The 24,743-nt window shown below is 42.7% G+C and overlaps 1 protein-coding gene across 5 annotated transcripts in view; it reads right to left on the bottom strand.

The window, feature by feature from the left end:
• Positions 1–24,743, bottom strand: part of PATJ (PATJ crumbs cell polarity complex component) — a 434,245-nt gene that overhangs the window by 408,487 nt on the left and 1,015 nt on the right. For 4 of the 5 annotated variants that reach the window (XM_033225088.1, XM_033225091.1, XM_033225090.1 and 1 more), the window contains exons 2-3: positions 2,542–2,598; positions 2,273–2,439 (exon numbers count right to left, since the gene is read on the bottom strand). In XM_033225088.1, the coding sequence (XP_033080979.1) occupies positions 2,273–2,439; positions 2,542–2,563 (189 nt within the window). In that variant the 5' untranslated portion in view covers positions 2,564–2,598. Of the gene's footprint in view, positions 1–2,272; positions 2,440–2,541; positions 2,599–3,243; positions 3,391–24,743 lie in introns of those variants that run through there. The other variant, XM_033225089.1, reaches the window with a different exon arrangement.

The raw sequence follows: 24,743 nt of genomic DNA, 5'->3' as shown, positions 1-24,743 counted from the left end.
CCACTGCACTCAGCCTGGATAGAGCGAGATAGAGCGAGACCCTGTCTCCAAAAAAAAAAAGAATAAATGTTAGGCCAGGTGTGATGGCTCACACCTGTAATTCCAGCACTTGGGGAGATCAAGGTGGGAGGACCACTTCAGGCCAGGAGTTCAAGACCTGGGCAATATAGTGAGACAAAAAATACAAAAATTAGCTGGGCATGGTGTCACATGCCTGTCTCAACAAAAAATACAAAAATTAGCTGGGCATGGTGTCACATGCCTGTAGTCCCAGCTACTTGGGAGGATGAAGTGGGAGGATTGCCTGAGCCCAGGAGGTCGAGGGCTACAATGATCCATGATCACACCACTGCACTCTAGCCCAGGCAAAGACTCTGTCTCAAAAAAAAAAAAAAAAAAAAAAGAATGTTAATAAAACCTCGGAGAAAAAATTTTAAAAAACCCTAGCTACAGGGATTACACAGTCCAATGCATAAAATATGATTGTGCATATAACAACTGCAAACTATACAAATATAAAGAATTGCTATTAGGATAGGGTAGTTAGTTATATCCACTCTTAGTCCAACAAGTGTGATAGATTTCTGCTGATCTTTGCCAATTTCAGTTGCTACCAACAGCATTCACTATTGTGATATTCTATGACCAAAAGAAACACAGAAAGCTAAACATCAATATAGGCAGTGCTAAAATTAGGATATAAATTCTGGTCTAAAGAAAGCAATACACAGAAAGACACACGTGTAGAGTTTAATCCTTAATTGGCTATAAACAAATCACTCACAAAAGACTTAATGGGCAAGCATTTTAGTTTATCAGCAAAAACCATTTTTTCCCAAATTTTGTAAATTTTCACTTAACTGTGATAAATTAGATCCAATTACGTTTTAAATTCTGCCCCAATTTCATCTATAGTATAGCTACTATTCAAGTTCAGCTTCCAGAATAGGTGATTTAAAAGTAATTTGCCAACCCTGACCCCAAAACAAAGAATCCAAGAAGAGAGTTAAAACAATTTCTGGTTCGATCTCAGCACCAAACAAACAAACAAACAAAAATATCCCACAACTACTAATTTGCACCCCTCTAAGAAGAGGTGATATGTGTCCCTTACTCAATAATGATATATTAGAGCCTGCAGAGTCCAGATAGTGTGGTAAATGAGTAGAGGAAACACAATTATATATTTAAATACCAGGTATCCTGCTTCCAAGGAACTTTTAATCAGAATATGCATGAAAGACAATAAATATTTGATAATTAAGAGAAGCGTGACTATTGTGCTATAAGAGCATGATCACTTCTTGTTAGATAAAAGACTTCGGCCAGGCGAGTTGGCTCAGGCCAGGCCAGGCGAGGTGGCTCACGCCGGTAATCCCAGCACTTTGGGAGGCTGAGGTGGGCGGATCACGAGGTCAGGAGATAGAGACTATCCTGGCTAACACGGTGAAATCCTGTCTCTACTTAAAAAAAAAAGACTTCACAAAGAAAATACGCCTGGGCGAGGTGGCTCATGCCTATATTCCCAGCACTTTGGAAGGCTGAGGTAGGAGGACTGCTTGAGACCAATAGTATGAGACCAGCCTGGGCAACATAGGGAGACCTTGTCTCTACAAAAATTTTTAAAAATTAGCCCAACTGTGGTGGCACACACCTATCCCAGCTACTCTGGAAGCTGAGGTGGGAACATTGCTTGAGCGTGGGAGGTTAAGGCTGCAATGAGCTAGGATCACAGCACTGCATTCCAGCCTCAGTGACAGAGAGAAACCTTGTCTCAAAATAAAAAGAAAATATATTTAAGTTAACCACTATTTTATAATTTTGAAGATGCTGAGAATTCTCAAAGCATCTGACCTTTACATATTTAAATAAGTACAAAAACCATATTCTAAAACCAAACACAATTTTTTTTTTTTTTTGAGAGACAGGGTCTCACCTCTGTCATCCAGGCTGGAGTGAAGTGGCATGACCATGGCTCACTGCAACCTGGAACCCCTGGGCTCACACAATCCTCCCACCTCAGACTCCTGAGTTGCTGGGACTACTGGTACACAACACCACGCCCAGCTACGAAAGAAAAAATTGATTATCGACATTTCTAAATTGTCTATGCCAGTGCTACCCACAGGTTATAGGTTACAGGTCCAAACACAGCCTCTTTGCTGAACTGAGTCCTTCAAGATAATTTGTCTTTGTCTATCTCCTCTATCTTTCTTTGATGGTTTGAATATATTAATATAATATATTAACGTAAAACTGATGGGTAACTTACTTGTCCTTTCAGTTGCTTGATGGACTGCTGAAGTGTGAGTATCTGGTTGAAGAGGGGACTCTTTAGTGTCTCATAAAACACAGATAACTTCTCATTCTGCGACGTGTCACCCTTCTCCTGCAATTTCATTTTCAGGCGATCAAGTACCTGCAGGACCTGCAGTTTATCTTGGGTTAAGATGAATAAGTAGAGTAATAGTTAAGTCCCATCTGAGATTCCATTTTAAAATCATTAATTAATTAAATTATAGAACAATATATCCAGTATACCTGTAGCAGGATTTTCAGGCATTTTGAATTATTCCCTTCAATCAGTCTTAAAGATACCTAAAGAAAAATTTAAAAATATAAAAGATGAATTTAAATTGTATATGGCTATAATCCTGCAGAAAAATTTAGGAAAACCTCAAGAACATTCTTTATCAAGACTCCACTCAGTGAAATTCAAATTATAACCACAATGAGGTGCCACTACACACCCATTAAGATAATTAAAATTTAAAAACAGACAATACTAAGCATCGAGGCTGTAAGTGCCTGGAACTATTGTACATTGCTAAGAGAAATGCAAAATATCACAACCACTTTGGAAAATTGGTAGTTTCTCATAAAACTAAAAATACACTTACTATATGACCCAGCACTTCCACTCACAAATACTTACGCAGTATTCATGAAAATATACGCTCACAAAAACGCCTGTACATGGAAGTTTATAGCATTTTTATTTATAAAAACCCCAAAACTATAAAAACCCAAGTGTCTAGAAACAGATTAATAAACAAATAATGGTATATAATATTCAGAAATAAAAAGGAAAAATTACTGATACATACAACAAGGATAAATCTCAAAAATGGTATGTTGAAAAAAGAAACCTGACCCAAAAAAGGCACAAACTGCACTGTATGATTCCATTCATATGAAGTTCAAGTACTGACAAAACTAATCTACAATTATAAATTAATTTACCTGGGGCAGGGTGATAAGGAGTTGACCATGACAGGCTTCAGAACATGCTACTCTCAAAATATGATATCTTGGCATGTTGCATATTTTAAGCTGAAGGAATCTGAGAAACAGCAGGTGCAGAAAGGACTTCCCCTGAAGCAGATCATAGGATCCTCGTGTGAGAGGTGTCCTCTCTATACCCAGAAGATAGCAGCATCTTAATCTCAGAAGACAGAGTGGCTAGGTGCAGTGACTCATGCCTATAATCCCAGCACTTTGGGAGGCCAAGGAAGGAGGATCACTTGCGCCCCAGAGTTTGAGGCCAGCTTGGGCAACACAGGAAGATCCCGTCTCTACAAAAAATTTAAAAACTCAGACACACATGGTGGCACATACCCGTAGTCCCAGCTGCTTAGGAGGCTGAAGCAGGAGGATCACTTGAGCCCAAGAGGTTGAGGCTGCAGTGAGCTATGAGCCACTGCACTCCAGCCTGGGGATAAGAGTGAGACCCTGTCTCAAAATTTAAAAACAGAAATAGAGGAACACCCAGAGGAATCTGAACAAACAGGCCTTTTTAAGTTTTTTCCAGTTTACTCCTCTTAGCTCATATCCCTTTCTGTCCTATCACATTCCACAACTCTTCCCTTCTTCATCAAACCTAACTTAAAAACACTCAGGTTTTAATGTTTCTTTGGGTCTTCACTTCCTTATGAAGGCTCCCATGTCACGTAAAACTTATATTAAACAAGTTTATATGTTTTTCTCTTGTTAATCTACCTTTTATTACAGGGGCCCCAACCGAAAACTTGGAAGGGTAGAAGCTAAAGACATTTTCCCTCCCCTACACTGGGAAGGGGTTCAAGGAAGCTTTTTGGCGTGATGGAAACATTCTGTGTCTTGAAGGGGGTACTGTTTACCCCCTTCATAGTAACAGATGTATATATTTATCAAAATTTACTGAACCAGGCCAGGCACAGTGGCTCACTGTGATCCCAGCACTTTAGGAGGCCAAGGTGGAAGGATCACTTGAAGCCAGGAGTTTGAGATCAGCCTGGGCAACAAAGTGAAACCTCATCTCTACAAAAACAAAAACAATTAGCTGGTGTGGTGGCTTGTACCTATAATTCCAGCTACACTGGATATTGAGGTGAGAGGATCACTTGAGCCCAGGAGGTCAAGGTTACAATGAGCCATGTCACTGCACTCTGGCCTGGGTGACAAAGGGAGACCCCATCTCAACAAAAAATAGAAGAAAAATTCCAGAGCTGTACAAATGATCTCAGACTCTTACTAGTCATCTATCGCTCAAAAGAAATAACAGGTATGCTGCGGCTCACACCTGTAATCCCACACTTGGAGAGATCCAGGTGGGTGTATCACCTGAGGTCAGGAATTCAAGACCAGCCTGGCCAGCACAGAGAAACCCTGTCTCTACTAAAAATACAAAAATTAGGCGTGGTGGCGCTCACCTGTAATTCCAGCTACTCGGGAGGCTGAGGCAGGGGAACTGCTTGAACCTGGGCAGTGGAGGTTGCGGTGAGCCGAGATCATGCCACTACACTCCAGCCTAGGAAATAGATCCAGACTCTGTTTCAAAAAAAGAAAAAAGAAACCACTCAAAGTGGCATTCTCTATGGATAATGTTTCCTTAATTCCAGTGATTTGATGAAATTAACCTAAAATGTAACATAATTAAAAACTCAAGGCCGGGCGCGGTGTCTCAAGCCTGTAATCCCAGCACTTTGGGAGGCCGAGACGGGCGAATCACGAGGTCAGGAGATCGAGACCATCCTGGCTAACACGGTGAAACCCCGTCTCTACTAAAAAATACAAAAAACTAGCCGGGCGAGGTGGCGGGCGCCTGCAGTCCCAGCTACTCGGGAGGCTGAGGCAGGAGAATGGCGTAAACCCGGGAGGCGGAGCTTGCAGTGAGCTGAGATCCGGCCACTGCACTCCAGCCTGGGCGACAGAGCGAGACTCCGTCTCAAAAAAAAAAAAAAAAAAAAAAAAAAGAAACTCAAAAGGCTAGCAAAACCCTTTACTATGACCAAAATGAGACATTTTCAGTGATCATTTTTACTAGTGATACACACTTGTAATGAACCATCAAAGAAATATGAGTATTATACAATCAAAATTTTCTCACATCAACCTGGATATGGTGACTGAATGAGATCTTTATCTTCTAATTCAAGATCATTAAGCAAAAAAGCATATTGAAAACCAGTAAGGGATGCCATTGGCATTGATAAAAGGTCTAAGTATTCCATCCAAATGTTCACTGGATTCAATGGGAATACCAAAAGAAGTGCTGAATAGAACATCAAAGAAATACTTCTGATGCGCTCAGCATCTCAACTGTACAACTCATACAACTACCCAGTGAGAGGTAATTGTGAGTAACAAAAGAGCAGTCATGACAGCACTGTCCTCTCATATAGCAGCACACAGCCCAACAGGACTCACAGGAGAGGTCTGCTGGTCATTAACACATCAACCTCTCTAAATCAAAGAATGCAAACTAAAACAATAAGATGACATTTTATTTACTGCCAAATCTCAACTGACATTTATTGATTTATTAGAGATAATAATAGTTTATACTCCAAATGTCATGAAAAAATAGGTGGAAATAAAAATTTGCACAATGTATACTGACACTGCTAAGTTGTCCTAAAAGAGTGTGTAACTTTTACTTCTGAGTGTCACTCTGAAAGAAATACTGGCAAAGGGGCACAAAGATGTGTGTGCAAGGGTATTTACTGCATTTTTAATAGCAAAACTCCTGGAAAAAGTAAATTATCAAAAGCAATCAGCTCGGCACTGTGGCTCACGCCAGTAATCCCATCACTTTGGGAGGCCAGGGTAGGTGGATCACTTGAGGTCAGGAGCTGGAGAACAGCCTGACCAACATGGAAACCCCATCTACTAAAAACACAAAAATTTGCTGGGCGTGGTGGCAGGTACCTATAATCCCAGCTACTTAGGAGGCTGAGGCAAGAGAATCACTTGAACCCAGGAGGTGGAGGTTTCAGTGAGCTGGGATCGTGTCACTGCACTCCAGGCTGGGCGACAGAGTGAGACTTTGTCTCAAAAAAAAACAAACAAACAAACAAAAAACAGCAATTAAAATGATGAAGCAGGTCTGAATGTATTGAAAAGGGAATGAGGGGGGAAAGGGTTAACAGCAAGCCTGTGGCTCACTCCTTCAGCTGCAGGGCTGTCCAATCTTTTGGCTTCCCTGGGCCACACTGGAAGAGGAGGATTGTCTTGGGCCACACATAAAATACACTAATGATAGCTGATGAGCTTTAAAAAAAAAAATCTCATGTTTTAAGAAAGTTTATGAATTTGTGTCAGGCTGCATTCAAAGCCGTCCTGGGTTGGACAAGCTTGGGGGATTCCTTGCATGACAGCTGACTTCCTAGCAAACATGATAAAGGTTTCTAATAGATAAGAAAGGGTCTCTTATTTTAAAATATCAGGATAGATCTGGTCTCCCTTAATTGCCTTCTGTAAATAATCTAAGAACTTATGGATGTCTGGGGCATGGCTAGCTGGAAAACAGGAGATAATCACAGGCATTTTCTATTTGTGTAACTAAGAGAATAGAGAACTAGAGATTCCCCTTAGCAGGTTCAGTGGCTTTGGAGGCTGAGGCCAGAGAAGTGCTTGAACCCAGAAGTTCGAGGCTATAGTGAGCTATGATTATGCCACTGTACTCCAGCCTGGGTGACAGAGGAAGACACTGACTCTTTAAAAAACTTGACATCAGGCCGGGCGCGGTGGCTCAAGCCTGTAATCCCAGCACTTTGGGAGGCCGAGACGGGTGGATCACGAGGTCAGGAGATCAAGACCATCCTGGCTAATACGGTGAAACCCCGTCTCTACTAAAAAATACAAAAAACTAGCCGGGCGACGAGGCGGGCGCCTGTAGTCCCAGCTACTCAGGAGGCTGAGACAGGAGAATGGTGTGAACCCGGGAGGCGGAGCTTGCAGTGAGCTGAGAGCCGGCCACTGCACTCCAGCCTGGGCGGCAGAGCAAGACTCCATCTCAAAAAAATAAAAAAAATAAAAAAAATAAAAAAATAAAAAACTTGACATCATATCTAAAATGTTGAACCCTACTTTTCTAGTTAACAGGAATGTTTACCTAGGTAACAAAAAAGTGTGTATAATGTGTCTGTATTATGTGTATTATACGAATTATATAACCTGATTTACTTAACCATAAAAAAAAACAACAACAACAACAAAAACGAGAGATTCCCAAAACAGAAAAGGCTTTCTTTAGGAAAAACATTTGTTAATCCAAAGCAAAAAACTGTGTCCCGAGGTTGAATTTTACTTCTGTAAACAAATTAAGAACTACAGTAGGGCTGGGCGTGGTGGCCCTACTGTAATCCCAGCACTTTGGGAGGCCGAGGTGGACGGATCACTTGAGATTAGGAGTTTGAGACCAGTCTGGCCAACTTGGTGAAAACCTGTTTCTACTAAAAGTACAAAAATTAGCTGGGCATGGTGGTGGGTGCCTGAAATCCCAGCTATTCGGGAGGCTGAGGCAGGAGAATTGCTTGAACCCAGAAGGCGGAGGTTGCAGCAAGCCAAGATAGTGCCATTGCACTCCAGCCTGGGCGACAAGAGCAAAACTTCATCTCAAAACACAAACAAACTATAGTAACTCTATCATAAATACATGAAGAAGTGACTTCATATCAGTCATATATAACTGTTTTCAGTATGTTGATAATATGTCTGAATGTAGAAGAAAGTGAAATTCTTTGGAAGTTGTGCCTGCTGGCTGGGGGCTCCTCCAGGAAGGAATGCTCATCTGTGTCTGGCTTCTGCCTCTAACCTCTGAATCATGAGTAAGGTTTGGAGTTGGGTAAGATTTCATATTCATATGAACATGCTTTGACAATTCAGCCCTTTGCATTAACACAGAGAAGTTATCCAATATGCACAACTGAATGAGGAAAACAGTTTCAGAATGAGAGCATTATTTTCGCATGTTTGCAAGAAAAAAAAAAATGTGTGTGCGTAGGTTTCTAGAATAAGAGTTAAGCGAAGCATGCTGGCATGTGCCTATAATCCCAGCTACTCAGGAGGCTGAGGTGGGAGGATCACTTGAGCCCAGGAGTTCAACATCAGCATGGTCAACACAGCTAGACACACATATCAAAAAAAAAAAAAAGATTTAGAAAGATAGTCAATGTAGTAACAGTGATTACTTCTAGAAAGTAAATGTGAGGATGGAGAGATTTAAAAATTAAACTTTCCATTTTACAACTTTAAATGCTGCAGGTATTAATTTTATAATTTAAAAACTAGGGAGCCAGGTGTGGTGGCTCATGCCTCTAAACCCAGCACTTTAGGAGACGGAGGCAGGTGGATCGCTTGAGCCCAGGAGTTTGAAACTAGTCTGGATAACATGGCAAAACCTTGTATCTACACAAAATACAAAAATTAGCTGGGTGTGATGGTGCACACCTGTAGTCCCAGCCACTCAGGGGGCTGAGGTGGGAGGATTACCTGGGTTCAGGGAGGTTGAGGCTGCAGTGAGCTGAGATAGCGCCACCGCACTCCAGCCTGGGCAACAGCATGAGACTCTGTCTCAAACAACAAAACTAAAAATAATGAAAAATAGGGCCCAATGCAGTGGCTCACACTTGTAATCCCAGCACTTTAGGAAGCCAAGGTGCACGAATTGCATGAGTTCAAGCAATTCAAGACCAGCCTGGACAACATAGTGAGACCCAGTATTTACAAAAAAAATTTAAAATTAGCCAGGCCTGCTAACACATACCTGTGTCCCAGCTACTCAGGAGGCTAAGGTGGGAGAATCGCTTGAGCCCAGAAGATCGAGGTTGCAGTGAACCATGATTGCACTACTGTACTCCAGTCTGGCAACAGAGCAAAATCGGAAAAAAAAAAAAAAAAGTAAAAGTGACAAAAAAAATGATGGCTATGACAGTCTGCAAGCCACACAGTGGGATAATTGTACTATAAGGCATACACACACAATAGCAGAGCAGTGGTGTGTACCATGTGCTAAGAAAAATCATAAAGAAAGAGTGACTAACCTAAAAAGTTTAGGAATACTGGAATGAGAACACAACAGAAAACTCTCTCATTGTAAATTAAAAAAACAGTCCGGGCATGGCAGCTCATGCCTGTTCCCAGCACTTTGGGAGGCTGAGGCGGGCAGATCACGAAGTCAGGAGTTCGAGACCAGTCTGGCCAATACGATGAAACCCCATCTCTACTAAAAATATAAAAAATTAGCCAGGCATGGTGGCGTACACCTGGTGTCTCAGTTACTTGGGAGGCAGAGGCAAGAGAATCACTTGAATCCAGGAAGAAGAGGTTGCAGTGAGCTAAGATCATGCCACTGCACTCCAGCCTGGGTGACAAAGCACCACTCTGTCTCAAAAACAAACCAAAAAACAGGCCAGGAGCGGTGGCTCACACCTGTAATCTCAGCACTTTGGGAGGCCAAAGCATGGGGATCACCTGAGGTCAGGAGTTCAAGACCAGCCTGGCCAACATGGTGAAACCATCTCTACTGGCCAGGCGTGGTGGCTCACGCCTGTAATCCCAGCACTTTGGGAGGCTGAGGCGGGTGGATCATCTGAGATCAGGAGTTCGAGACCAGCCTGACCAACATGGTGAAACCTCGTCTCTGCCAAAAATACAAAATCAGCTGGGGGTAGTGGCGCATGCCTGTAATCCCAGTTACTTGGGAGCCTGAGGCAAAAGAATTGCTTGAACTTGGGAGGCGGAGGTTGTGGTGAGCCAAGATCACGCCATTGCACTCCAGCCTGGGCGACAGAGCAAAATCCTGTCTCAGGAAAAAAAAAGAAAAAAGAAACTCTGTCTCTACTAAAACTACAAACATTAGCCGAGTGTGGTGCCGGGCACCTGTAATCCCAGCTACTCAGGAGGGTGAAACAGGAGAATCGCTTGAACTCAGAAGATGGAGGTTGCAGTGAGCTGAGATCATACCACCGCACTCCAGCCTGGGTGACAGAGCAAGACTCCATCTCAAAAAAAAAAAAAAAAAAAAAAAAGATAAGGTAAAATAGCAAAAGTAGAGTGACCATCAGTCCTCGTTTGCTCTTGACAGCCTCAAGTCACACTTTACCCAGCATCATTATTAATAGTGCTGTATTTCACTCTCTTCGCTCTCCAAAGTGTCTCAGTTTAGGCCTGGCGCAGTGGCTCATGCCTGTAATCCCAACACTTTGGAAAGCCGAAGCGGGCGGATCACTTGAGGTCAGGAGTTGGAGACCAGTCTGGCCAATATGATGAAACCCTGTCTCTACTAAAAATACAAAACTCTGCCAGGCGTGGTGGCACATGCCTGCAGTCCCAGCTACTTGGGAGGCTGAGGCAGAAGAATCGCTTGAATCTGGGAGACGGAGGTTTCAGTGAACCGAAATCATGCCACCGCACTCCAGCCTGGGTGACAGAAAGAGACTCTGGCTCCAAAAAAAAAAAAAAAAAAAGTGTCCTGGTTTGAGCAATATATAAGGCTACCCTAGGTTAGTGATTCTCAAACTTTAGCATGCATCAGAATCACCTGTAGGGCTTGTTATAACAGAAATTGCAGAGTCCCACCCTCAGAGTTTCTGATTCAGTAGGTCTGAGGTAGGCCCTGAAAATCTGCATTTCTAGCAAGTTCTCTGGTGACCCTGTGATGCTCCTAGACCAGAGACCACAACTGAAGAACCACTGCATACAGGTGCAAAAGTGCGTGACTTTCTGTGAAAACAATAACTAGCTTTAAAGGACCTAATATAAGGTCTCCAGAAGTAGCAGAAAGAGGAAAAAAGACCACTATTACTCCAAGTATAAACTGCAAACTGATGCTTGGCCCATAAAGGCACAGGTATTGAAATTGGGAATGAACATTTAGAAACTTTCCTGCAATATGGCAGAGTAAAATGTCTTACATTTAGTAATAAAAGACTTGGCAGCCAGGTGCGGTGGCTCACACCTGCAATGCCAGTAGTTTGGAAGGCCGAGGCGGGTGGATCACCTGAGGTCAGGAGTTCAAGACTAACATGGAGAAACCCCGTCTCTACTAAAAATACAAAAATTAGCCGGGTGTGGTAGCGGGTGCCTGTAATCCCAGCTACTTGGGAGGCTGAGGCAGGAGAACTGCTTGAACCCGGGAGGCAGAGGTTGCGGTGGGCCTGGATCACACCATTGCACTCCAGCCTGGGCAACAGAAAGTCCGTCTCAAAGAAAAAAAAAAAAAAAAAAAAAAAAACTTGGACTTATTTTGTATGTCTTTTTAAAATTTCATTTTTTCTAATAACTTATTTTACAAAAATATCAGTTCTTGAAAGATTATAGAGTGAGGAGCCTGATCTTTCACCACTGATAGTCTGAGAAGCACTGATTTAGATACAGTAATTTGAAGGGGTCCTTGTAAATAATGCTCAGCAGACTGGTCTTTATCCTTTTAGCAACAGGAAATAACTAAAGGCTTTTAAGTAGGGAAGTACTGAGTCCAGATTTCTATTTTTAAAAGGTAATTCTGATAACAGTATAGATTAGTGGTCTTCAAACTTTTTAAAACACACCTTCCCATCAGTAAAAATGTGTTGGCCATGTATCTCAATTTATTTTAAAATAACTTTGGGAGGCCGAGGCGGGTGGATCACGAGGTCAGGAGATCGAGACCCTCCTGGCTAACACGGTGAAACCCCGTCTCTACTAAAAATACAAAAAACTAGCCGGGCGCGGTGGGGCGCGGTGGCGGGCGCCTGTAGTCCCAGCTACTCGGAGGCTGAGGCGGGAGAATGGCGGGAACCCGGGAGGCGGAGCTTGCAGTGAGCCAAGATCGCGCCACTGCACTCCAGCCTGGGCGACACAGCGAGACTCCGCTCTCAAAAAATAAAAATAAAAATAAATAAACACATACTACTATACTAACGTATGTTTTAAAACATAACATAGAAACTTGAGGGTAAGGTAAAAATGCTAAAGTTTTATTGTCATCTTCCTAAGCTCTTTTTTTTTTGAGATGGAGTCTCACTGTCGCCCAGGCTGGAGTGCAGTGGCGCGATCTCGGCTCACTGCAACCTCCACCTCCCGGGTTCAAGCAATTCTCTGCCTCAGCCTTCCAAGGAATGGGGATTACAGGTGACCACCACTATACCCAGCAAATTTTTGTATTTTTAGTAGAGACGGGGTTTCACTATCTTGGCCAGGCTGGTCTTGAACTCCTGACCTCGTGACCAATCCACCTCGAACTCCCAAAGTGCTGGGATTACAGGCGTGAGCCATCGTGCCCTGCCATCTTCCTAACCTCTTAATGGATCATCCTGCACATTTTGGAGACCACAGGGGAGTATCCCTTGGTAAGGATTAAGGGTAGAAATTGGTTGGCCATCTACCTCTCTTATTTTATTCTATTTTCTTAGAAACAGAGTCTCATTATGTTGCCAGGCTGCATTTGAACTCCTGGGCTAAAGAGATCCTTCCGCCTCAGCCTCTTGAGTTGGTGGGACTACAGGTGCACACCATGAAACCCAAGTATGTGACTCATAATTAGTAAGCTTAAACTATGCCCACAAAGCAGGCCTGGAAAATTACAATTCCATGGTGTAAAGAAATGTCTAGGGAAGAAAATTAAAGCTCTACAAGTATATAAGGCCAGGCATGGTGGCTCATGCCTGTAATCCCAGGACTTTGAAAGGCCTAAGTGGGTGGATTGCTTGAGCCCAGGAGTTTGAGACCAGCCTGGGCAACATAGCAAAATTCTGTATCTACCAAAAAAAAAAAAAAAAAATTAGCCAGGCATGGTGGCAAAGCTATAGTTTCAGTTATTTAGGAGGCTGAGGTGGGAGAATCACCTGAGCCCAGGAAATTGAGGGTGCAGTTAGCTGTGATAAAAAAGAGTATATGACAAGAGAAGGAAGAAACACAAGTAACTCTGCAACTCACTATCCGTCAAACAGCACTCAGGCTAAATGGAACCTATGTCTCACTCAGGGTATGGTCACAGGAAATCTTTGGTCATTCAAACTTGACCTGTTTAGTTAAGAAACCAACAGGGCTTATGGAGGGGGATTTCAACTTTGTTGACATGGTAAAACTCAGTCTAACTTGTCATAGATAGGCTACCTACAATTGGTCACAGCTAGAAATTAAGATGCCACATTGTACTACTGTTCTCATAGTTGGACAGCCTCCAGAGAAGGAGAACTTTATTATGCTCGGGAGTTTCCACTCCATCATTGATCAAGAGAGTTTGTGCCATGAATTTTTCATATCTGGTTCACTATAGAATGTGATTGAAGGAAATTATTATAATATTGTGGCTTTTTAAAACCCAAGGCCTAGGCCAATGCCAATTAATGAAGTATTTGAAGAGAGATAGAAATTTAATTTTAAATTAAATTATATTCTCTATTTTATTATATTTATTTATTATATATATTTTATTAAACTCTTGATCTGATTAAGATAAAAAACTTAATAAATAAAATATATAGGCCAGGCATGGTGGCTCACATCTGTAATCCCAGCACTTTGGGAGGCCGAGGCAGGTGGATCACCTGAGGTCAGGAGTTCGAGACCAGCCTGGTCAACATGGTGAAACCCCAGCTCTACTAAAAATACAAAAATCAGCTGGGCGTGGTGATGCGTGCCTGTAATCCCAGCTACTTGGGAGGCTGAGGCAGGAGAATTGCTTGAACCGGGGAGGTGGAGATTGCAGTGAGCCGAGACTGCAGTGAGCCAAGATCATACCACTGCACTCCAGCCTGGTGACAGAGCAAGACTTTGTCTCAAAAAGAAAAAAAAATAAAATATATATAATAGAATCAAGAATTTAGGCAAAGTAAGGATTCTGCAAAACACGCTTTTTGAGCTCCCAGCACCTCACAAGAATGTAACTCCCCACTGATTTACTAAGATACATGATATGTCTAAGCTGAAATTTGGGGAGAAAAAGATCACTTGCAATCTCTTTGAGAAAGAACAGGTGTTCAGCCTCTAACCACACCTGTGAATTGGGCAGGTCACCATTAGACCACACATAACTCCCCAGTGGGAATTTTCCAGAGCTCATTGAACCAAGGAGTTGGAAGAATCAATGAGCAAGTGTAAATATAATCATATTTATGCTTATCAATATCAAGTGCAAATATCAATGTCAAGCGTAAATATAGTCATGATTTCTGAAGTTATTAAAAAATTGAAGCTTTAAGTTTCTATTGTTTCCTTTGCAGTACAAAGCTCAGGATGTGTCTAATTATCATTCTTTTGTCCTCAAAGTTCAGCATTTAGGAAGTACTGATTAAATGATAAACAAATTTTCCTAGCCAAAGAATAATGGTTGCTCTTCACCAGTACTTCAAATAAATACATCTGCTGCTATACAAATGCAGATTCAAGTCAGGTGTCCTAGCCTTCTGTTCCTACCAAATGACAAGACCTTTTCCCAACACTTTAAATATAAAAATACTGTATTTTGGACCACTATATCCCTGGAATTTTGGAAACATATATAAATTCCAGAACAATCCTGACATTGCTTAGGCTTAAGCCTAAGCAATGTTTAAATCCTCCTGATAGTGAACATTCAGGAAATGTTGAAGTTGCAAGACACAACTTTAAATTCAGAATCTGAAATAAAAACTTGTGAATAGTGCTTCAATGAACATAAATAAATGTTTTTTAAATGAAATGAAGGCTGGGCGCCATGGCTCATGCCTGTAATCCCAACACTTTGGGAGGCCGAGGCGGGCGGATCACAAGGTCAGGAGTTTTTGACCAGCCTGGCCAACATGGTAAAACTCCGCCTCTGCTAAAAATACAAAAATTAGCTGGGCGTGGTGGCAGGTGCCTGTAATCCCAGCTACTCGGGAGGCTGAGGCAGAAGAATCACTTGAACCTGGGAGGCAAAGGATGCAGCGAGCCGAGATGGCGCCACTACACTCCAGCCTGGGTGACAGAACAAGACCCTGTCTCAAAAAAAAAAAAAAAAAAAAAGAAATGAAAACAGATTTTCAGAATAATTCAGTTAACTCATGCTAATTTTCTCATTAAACTATTCAAAGTTAACCAATGCATATCAATACTCTGCCTATAACTTGGCCACTTTTGTAGGAACAAAGTTAAACTGCTATATGGTAGCCTTCTTTTATTATTTTTAGTTTGTGAGATGGAGTTTTGCTCTTGTTGCCCAGGCTGGAGTGCAATGGCGCGATCTTGGCTCACTGCAACCTCTGCCTCCCAGATTCAGGCAATTCTCCTGCCTCAACTTCCTGAGTAGCTGGGATTACAGGTATGAGCCACCACGCCTGGCTAATTTTGTATTTTTAGTAGAGATGGGGTTTTCCCATGTTGGTCAGGCTGGTCTCAAACTCCCAACTTCAGGTGATCCACCTGCCTCGGCCTCCCAAAGTGCTGGAATTACAGGTGTGAACCACCACGCCCAGCCTTTTTTTTTTTTTTTTTTGAGATAGGGTCTCACTGTGTTGCCCAGGCTGGAGTGCAGTGGTGCGATCTTGGCTCACTGTAACCTCCACCTCCCGGGTTCAAGCAATCCTCCTGCCTCAGCCTCCCTAGTAGCTGAGACTACAGGTATGCACCACCACACCTGGCTAGTTTTTGTATTTTTAGTAAAGGCGGGCTTTCCCCATGTTGATCAGGCTGGTCTTGAACTCCTGTTCAAGAAGTTCAATGAAATGAACTTCAGATGTTCCACCTGCCTCAGCCTCCTAAAGTGCTGAAATTACAGGCTAGAGACACCACACCCTGTCTGTGGTAGGCTTCTGTATTCTGGTTGGTAGCAGCTTTCTCCAACGAGCAACAATGACAAAATCCGGGCAATTTTCACACTTAGAGGTCTCTGATCATGTAGCCAGTCCCCATTAACAAGACCTGGGCATTCATACTATTCACTAATGATTCGTTTCCACCTCAAAAATGCTGTTCAATTTTACCCATACTGCAGACTGTGCACTCCCAATTTCTCCCCAGAAATTATGGTCATATCAGGAGTCGGGCATGGTGGCTCACGCCTGTACTCCCAGCACTCTGGAAGGCCAAGACAGGTGGATCACTTGAGGCCAGGAGTTTGAGACCAGCCTGGCTAACATGGTGAAACCCCGTCTCCACTAAAAATACAAAAATTAGCCAGGTGTTGTGGTGCACACCTGTAATCCCAGCTATTTGGGAGGCTGAGGCAGGAGAATCACTTGAATCCATGAGACAGAGGAAGCAGTGAGTGGCGATCACACCACTGCACTCCAGCCTGGACAACAGAGTGAGCCTCCATCTCAAAAAAAAAAAAAAAGGTAAAATAAAATAAAAAAGGGAAAGGGATGCTATGAAAAAAGGTAAAAACAAAGCAAGGAAACATAGATGCCATTGGAGAGAGTTAATTTCACGGGGAAGGGGTTCCACTGTTAGTGACCGTTTAGTAGATAACTACTTTAAAAATGAGAGACGACTTCACATTTTAAATGGAGGGAACATTTACAACCTGACCTTCAACATTCACTTAACTCATCTCCCTCTTCTACCACACTATGTCCTGGAACTTCATTAGAAGCTCCAAAACACGGGCCCGGCGCTGTGGCTCATACCTGTATCCCAGCACTTTGGGAGGCCGATGAGGGCGGAACACCTGAGGTTGGGAGTTCAAGACCAGCCTGACCAACATCGACAAACCCGTCTTTACTAAAAACAAAAAAATATTTGCCAGGTGTGGTCATGGGCGCCTGTAATCCCAGCTACTCAGTAGCAGCAGTAACAGGAGAATCACCTGAACCCAGGAGGTGGAGTGGTAAGCCGAGATCATACCATTGCACTCCAGGCTGGGCAAAAGTAGTGAAACTCCATCTCAAAAAAAAAGCTCCAGAAAATAACCCTAAGGGAGACCAGGCAGAAGCCCTGCCCACCAACCCCTATTGTCAAAGCCACATTTACTAATTATTAATAATGGAAGCTAAAGTGAAATGAAACTGACCTGTCCCTGAAAGCCCACAGACCCAGGCCTAAAAGCTATCCACCAAACCAAGCAAGGCGTGCAGAGGGTCAAAGCAAGGGTAGGACCTTGGTCTGCTTTGGTTCTAAGAGTGCAACCTACATTAGAGAATGTTAATCTCACAGTGGTTCCATTAACTTCTTTGAACTATGAGGCAGCTTCCCAAATGCAAGCAATCAATATAGACAAAATTCAACTGTGAAATTCTTAAAACACACATTGTCCTGGTTTACAAAATTGTTGTTCAGCAGATTTTTAAACTTTATATAACTTACATCATACTGTATACTTATTCTTCAGCAACTTGCTGTTTTAAGGTCAACTTTACATTTTTAAGATTTATTCATCTGTTATCCCAGCACTTTGGGAGGCCAAGGCAAGCAGATCACTTGAGCCACAGTTTGAGACCAGCCTGGGCAACATGGCAAGACCCCATCTTGACAAAAAATTTAAAAATTAGCCAGATGTGGTGGCACACACCTGTACTCCCAGCTACTCGGGAGGCTGCGGTAGGAGGATCAATTGAGCCCAGGATGTCTAGGCTGCAGTGAGGCATGATCACGCCACTACACTCCACAGCCTGGGCGACAGAGTGAGACCCTGTCTCCAAAAAAAAAAAAAACCAGGCTGGGGTTGGGGGTGTTACTCATGATGATATAAGCAGTTCCTCCTCAGCCACTGTAACAACTAAGTAACATTTCGACAGTAGGAATACATACTTTCTTCACCCAATCTCCTGTTGGTGAGAATTTAGATCATTTCTATTGGTTACTAACACAGAAATAGGATTAGAACTAAATGTCTACTTCAATAATCAACTTTTTGCCAGCCGATTCAATAGCCAATTATCGAAATACGGGAAATTCTATAGCCTATGAGCTTTGAAATCTCTGTGGGCCAATTGTTTAAATCTCCCTACACCTCAGTCCCCTTGTTTGTAAAAGCGAGTTAATAAAAATTACTTCATGCCTGGGCACGGTGGCTCACACCTGTAATCCCAGCACTTTTGGAGGCTGAGGTGGGGGAATCACGAGGTCAGGAGTTCGAGACCAGCCTGGCCAACATGGCAAAACCCATCTCTACTAAAAATGCAACAAGAGCGAAATTCTGTTTAAATTAAAAAGAAAGAAAGAAAGAAAGAAAGAAAGAAAGAAAGAAAGCAAGAAAGAAAGCAAGCAAGCAAGCAAGCAAGCAAGCTGGGCATGGTGTTAGGCACCTGAATCCCAGCTACTTGGGAGGCTGAGGCAGGAGAATTGCTTGAACCCAGGAGATGCAGGTTGCAGTGAGCCAAGATGGCGCCACAGCATTCCAGCCTGGGTGACAGGGCGAGACTCCATCTCAGGGGAAAAAAAGAAAAAAAATTACTTCATATGTATGTTGAAAAGACTAAAGAGCGTAATTTAGAGCATTTGGCCTAGCACACGGTACACATGCAACAAATGATAGCTACTATTAGCATCTCTTTTCAATCAAAATGATTTAAAACATGGCAAAACTCCCTCTACAAAAACTAAAACTAGCTGAGCATGGTAGTGCATGCCTGTAGTCCAGGCTGAGGTGGGAGGAACCCTCGCGACCAGGAGGTCAGGGCTAGTGAACCATGATCACGGCACTGCAAAAGCTAGTAATTAAATTATTGTAGCAGAGATTTTAGTGTGTAATCAGTAAGTTAGTTTTGAGAAGACTAAAAAATAAAATGTTTCACCATTGTAGTGAGTACAAGGGAGGAGGTTATAGAGAGGACCTATAATTTGGAGTATTAATCCATTTACATGGCCAGGTGCGGTGGCTCACGCCTGTAATCATAGCACTTTGCGGGGCTGAGGTAGGTGGATCGCTTGAGGTCAGAAGTTCAAGACCAGCCTGGCCAACATGGTGAAACCCCATCTGTACTAAAAATACAAAAAATTAGCCAGACATGGTGGTGCATGCCTGTAGTTCCAGCTACTTAGGAGGCTGAGGCAGGAGAATGGCTTAAACCTGGGAGGCAGAGGTTGGAGTGAGCAGAGATCAAGCCACTGCACTCCAGCATGGGCAACAGAGCAAGACTCATCTCAAAAATAATAATAATAATAATAATAAAAGGCATTATACACATAAGAGTGTAACTGCTTTGGTAAACTAAACCCTCTTAAGAATAAACATATTCAGATCAGTGGCTCATGCTTGTAATTCCAGCACTTTGGGAGGCTGAGGTGGGTGTATCACGAGGTCAGAAGTTTGAGACCAGCCTGAGCAACATGGTGAAACCCCGTTTCTACTAAAAATGCAAAAATTAGCAGGGCATGGTGGCACACGCCTATAATCCCAGCTACTTGGGAGACTGAGGCACGAGAATCACTTGAACCCAGGAGGCGGCTCCAGCCTTTGCAACAGAGTGAAACTGTCTCAAATAATAAAAATAAGATATTTTCGTTTCCTTTACAAGACATCTGTTCATACTATGCAGCCATAAAAAAGAATGAGTTTGCGTCCTTTGGAGGGACATGGATGAAGCTGGAAACCATCATTCTTAGCAAACTATCACAAGAAGAGAAAACCAAACACCGCATGTTCTCACTCATAGGTGGGAACTGAACAATGAGATCACTTGGACTCGGGAAGGGGAACATCACACACTGGGGCCTATCATGGGGAGGGGGGAGGAGGGAGGGATTGCATTGGGGAGTTATACATGATATAAACGTCATGCACATGTACCCTAGAACTTAAAGTATAATTAAAAAAGAAAAAGAAAAAAAAAAAGAAATTGGGGGAAAAAAATCAAAAAAAAAAAAGACATCTGTTCAAAATATTGTGTGTATTGTGCATTTACAGCACATTTCAATCCTAAGTAACCCAATATAAAGTGGCCCATGCCCATATGTGAGAGTGGCTTACTGTAGTAAAGTTTTAATCTATACCTTTTCAGATTCTTGTTTTGTTTTTGTTTTTTCTTCCTCCACCGTGTTTTTAGAAAAGAATTCTTTATCAATTCAGCTCATATGGTCTCTATGCCTTTTCTTAAAGTAACTATCTGAGTAAGAGCACTCACAAACTTGAGTTCTTCCCAATAAAAAGATCACAACTCCATAATTTTACTGGAATTAAACATAAGGGAGGAACGAAAAGCAGGAGAATAATAGCTTACAGATTACGAGACACATTCTTGAACATTATTTTCTTTCAACCTCGCCAAATCTCTATAAGGCAGACCATTTGCAAATGGGACCAGATTCTGGAGGACCAGAATTAAATGACTAGTCAAGCATTACATGGTAAGTGGACCCAATTCCCTGTCTCCAAACTTTACTGGCTGGACAGCTGTACAAACACAAAAAATAAGTGAGCTCCACATCTTCAGCATCGATCTATCCCACTGACTTAAAAGGAAGGGTATTGACAGGCACTAAACTTCTCCCCATTTGCACCAGAACCTAAAATAAGGGCTTTAAAAAAGGCATCCAAATCTACACAAAACCCTAAGGAAAAAAACATAGCGATGGTCATGGAAATACCAAGGCAGATCGGTCCCATTTCTCAAAAAACTTACCAAGTTGGCTCACCAAGGGGAGCAAAGTCTTAAGTGAACAAATTAAATCCCACTTTGGCTTCCCCAACCTAATGTATTCTTGTTAAACTTTAACAAAGCAAGTAAATTCAGACTGCTGGCGGTTCAGTGTAAGGATAATGATTAAATGCTGTTAAGTAAAAATGCAATTGTTTTTTTTTTTTTTTTGAGGCGGAGTCTCGCTCTGTCGCCCAGGCTGGAGTGCAGTGGCCGGATCTCAGCTCACTGCAAGCTCCGCCTCCCGGGTTCACGCCATTCTCCTGCCTCAGCCTCCCGAGCAGCTGGGACTACAGGCGCCGCCACGTCGCCCGGCTAGTTTTTTGTATTTTTTAGTAGAGACGGGGTTTCACCGTGTTAGCCAGGATGGTCTCGATCTCCTGACCTCGTGATCCACCCGTCTCGGCCTCCCAAAGTGCTGGGATTACAGGCTTGAGCCACCGCGCCCGGCCGTAAAAATGCAATTGTAAGAACTAGAAAATGCTGAGCCACTGTCTCAGAATCACAAGGTTCTAAATGCGAATTCACTATGAGAACATATATACAGATTTTTCTCTTTAACTTTAAAAATGCAATCCGAAAGAAAATACATCCTAATGTTATTAGTGGTTACCTCTCAATAGTAGATAGTTTGTGTACTTTTAGTTTCTTTTTTGAAAATTTTCTCCAATTTTTCTACAATGAATATGTTAGCTTTATAGTTACAGAAATATTAATGCATGGCTTAAACTTATTACGGTTTCATTAAATGCAGAAGAGAGCTTAATACAATTTCTATTCAGCTTTAAACACAACTATTTTTCTGATGGGAAACCCATTTTATGTGACCTCCTTGTGATACTGTATATTGGTTTTCATCTGTGGTTCCTGGCTCATAACTCCCATGACTCTTGTTACAGTCTTTTGTTACACTGGTGGGGCGCTTTAGGTCTCAGAAGCAGTCCTCAGAAAACAGAAATCTCTCTGACACTCTCCTGCCCCTCCTTTCATCTGCTCCTTTTTCTCCCCAAGGCAGGACTCTAATCTTCCCCTGCTTTTCCATCTTGAAGCTGGCTGTAAAGAAATTCTCTGGGCTGGAAGGGTGGTTCACGCCTGTAAGTCTAACACTTTCACAGGCCAAGTCGGGAGGACAGCTTGGGACCAGGAGCTCGAGACCAGCCTGAGCAATATAGCAAGACCCAGTCTCTACTAAAAATTTTTTAAAAGAGGCCAGGCGTGATGGCTCACATCTGTAATCCCGGCACTTTGGGAGGCCTAGTCGGGCAGATCTCCTGAAGTCAGGAGTCTGAGACCAGCCTGGCCAACATGGCAAAACCCTGTCTCTACTAAAAACACACACACACACACAAAAATTATCTGGTCATGGGGGCGCACGCCCCCACATAGTTGTGAGGCTGAGCCAGGAGAATCGCTTGAACCAAAGGAGGTGGAGGTTGCAGTGAGCGGAGATGGCAGTACTGCACTTCAGCCTGAGCAACAGAGTAAGGCTCTGTCTCAAAAATAAGTAAATAAAATGAATAAAAATTTTTAAAAATAAAAATAATTGCCAGGTCTGGTGGCTCACGCCTGTAATCCCAGCACTTTGGGGGTCCAAGGCAGGTGGATCGCCTGAGGTCAGGAGTTCAAGACCAGCCTGGCCAGCATGGTGAAACCCCATCTCTACTAAAAATACAAAAATTAGCCAGGCGTGGTGGCAGGCACCTGTAATCCAAGCTACTCGGGAAGCTGAGGTAGGAGAAGCACTTGATCCTGGGAGGTGGAAGTTGCAGTGAACCAAGATAGCACCATTGCACTCCAGCCTGGGCAACAGAGCAAGACTCTGTCTCTAAATTAATTAATTTAAATAAAAATAATTTTGGCTAGGTGCAGTGACTGACGCCTGTAATCCCAGCACTTTGGGAGGCCAAGACAGGTGGATCACTTGAGGTCAGGAGTTCGAGACCAGCCTGGCCAATATGGTAAAACCCTGTCTCTACTAAAAATACAAAAATTAGCCAGGCATGGTGGCACAGGCCTGTAATCCCAGCTATCCAGGAGTCTGAGGCAGAAGAATCACTTGAACCCGGCAGGCGGAGGTTGCAGTGAGCTGAGATCACGACACTGCACTCCAGCCTGGGCAGCAGAGCAAGACTCTGTCTCTAAATAAATAAATATTTTTAAAAATTATCTGACCTGCCTTGTCTGACTGTAGGTCGTAAGACCCCCATAAGAAAGGGTGCTGCCCATATCCTGGAGGAAGGAATGCTACAGAGAGAGGCCAAGAAAAATCTGAACAGATAGGCATTGCTGGGTTTCCCCTACTCCACGTTTCAATTATGTCTACCCAGTGAAGTCTCCATAAAAAGCCCAGGAAAATGGGGTAGGGAGAGCTTCTCACTATCTGAATACATGGAGGTTCCTGGAGTGTGGTATGCCCCTTCTCATACCTCACGCTATGCATCTCTTCCTCTTGTATCCTCTGTAATATTCTTAATAATAAACTAGTAATAAACCTAAATAAGTGTTTTCTTGAGTTCCGTGAGCTGCTCTAGCAAATTAACCAAACCAGAGGAGGGGGTTATGGGATTCCCAATTTACAGGTGGTTAGTCAGAAGCCAGGGTAAAACAATCTAGGACTTGTGATTGGCATCAGAAGTGGGGGCAGTCCTATGGGATCTGACACTATCCCCAGGTAGACAGTATCAGAATGGAACTGGAAGATGCTCAGCTATTGTTTGATGCAGAACTGATTGCCCCACACATTTATTTGGCCACAGAAATCTTCAGTGTTGATTGTAGTGGTGTGAGAGCAGAGGAAAAAGTTTGTTTTTCCTCTTACCCCTAATAGGATCTGGACTAGTAAGGGCAAATCTCTTCAGAACTCATTTTATAAGTTCTAAGTTCTATCCATAAGTATTTCCATATTTATTAACTTTCTTATTATCTTTGTGAAAGTTGCAGATACCAGGTCAAAATCACTTTTTCTCAGACCCAAACAAACTAGAGATGAAGAGCATGAGAGAGAAAGCTCATGCTTGCATGTCTGAGATAAAGATCATCTCAAGAAACTAAAATAACCCCCTAAGAAATTCTTTCTTTAGGAATGCAGTAATTCAGATAAGATAAGATAAGATCATCTTTTTTCCCTTTTTTTTTTTTTTCTTTTTTGAGGCAGGGTTCTTGCTCTGTCACCCAAGCTGGAGTGTAGTGGTGCAAACGCCACTCACCGCAGCCTCCATCTCCTGGGCTCAAGCAATTCTCCTGCCTCAACCTCCTGACACACCTGACTATTTAAAAAGTTTTCTCTGTAAAGGCAGCCATGTTGCTCAGGCTGGTCTCCAACTCTTGGCCTCAAGCGATCCTCCTGCCTAAGCCTCCTAAGCAGCTGAGATAACAGGCATGAGGCAGGGTGCCAGGCCTGATAAGATGCTCTCCATAACACCTGCCCAGTAATGGCATCTTCAACAATGGCCAACTCAGACTTTGAGTATGCAAAACCAATAAACTCTGTTTTCAAGCAGCTTATCTGCACTTATTTTGCCAATAAAAGTTTCCCTTCACTCCCCCCTCTTACATGCATATATGGCTTGCCAGGGCTGTGCCCCTTGGGCTATAATCCTCATTTCTCATTCCCAAATAAATTCAACATATTTGGAGTGTTTTGTTGTTGTTGTTGTTAACAACATCTTAAAGGCCATTAGGGGCCCTAAAAACATCAAAATTCACTTTAGCTAAAAGGCTCAATCTCACCTAACATTTTCTAATGCTGCAAACAGATTTAAGTTTTTAACTGCTGCCCCTGCCTCCACTTCTTTCAAATAGATGTGTGCAAATTAATTGGCCGCCAATAGGAATTTAGCCCAGAATGTGGTAGTATCATCCTCAGTGGAATCAACATTGTCCTTCAGGGTTTCCAAAGGCTTCTTCATTCATTTAAGAAACACTTGTCGCGCACCTACCAATAGCCAGACCCTAAATGCAGTC

Source organism: Trachypithecus francoisi, unplaced genomic scaffold (genome assembly GCF_009764315.1).
Source record: "Trachypithecus francoisi isolate TF-2019V2 unplaced genomic scaffold, Tfra_2.0 Lachesis_group12, whole genome shotgun sequence".
NCBI lineage: Eukaryota > Metazoa > Chordata > Mammalia > Primates > Cercopithecidae > Trachypithecus > Trachypithecus francoisi.
Note: the sequence above shows the minus strand (reverse complement) of the source record. Positions and strands in the feature narration are given on the sequence as shown.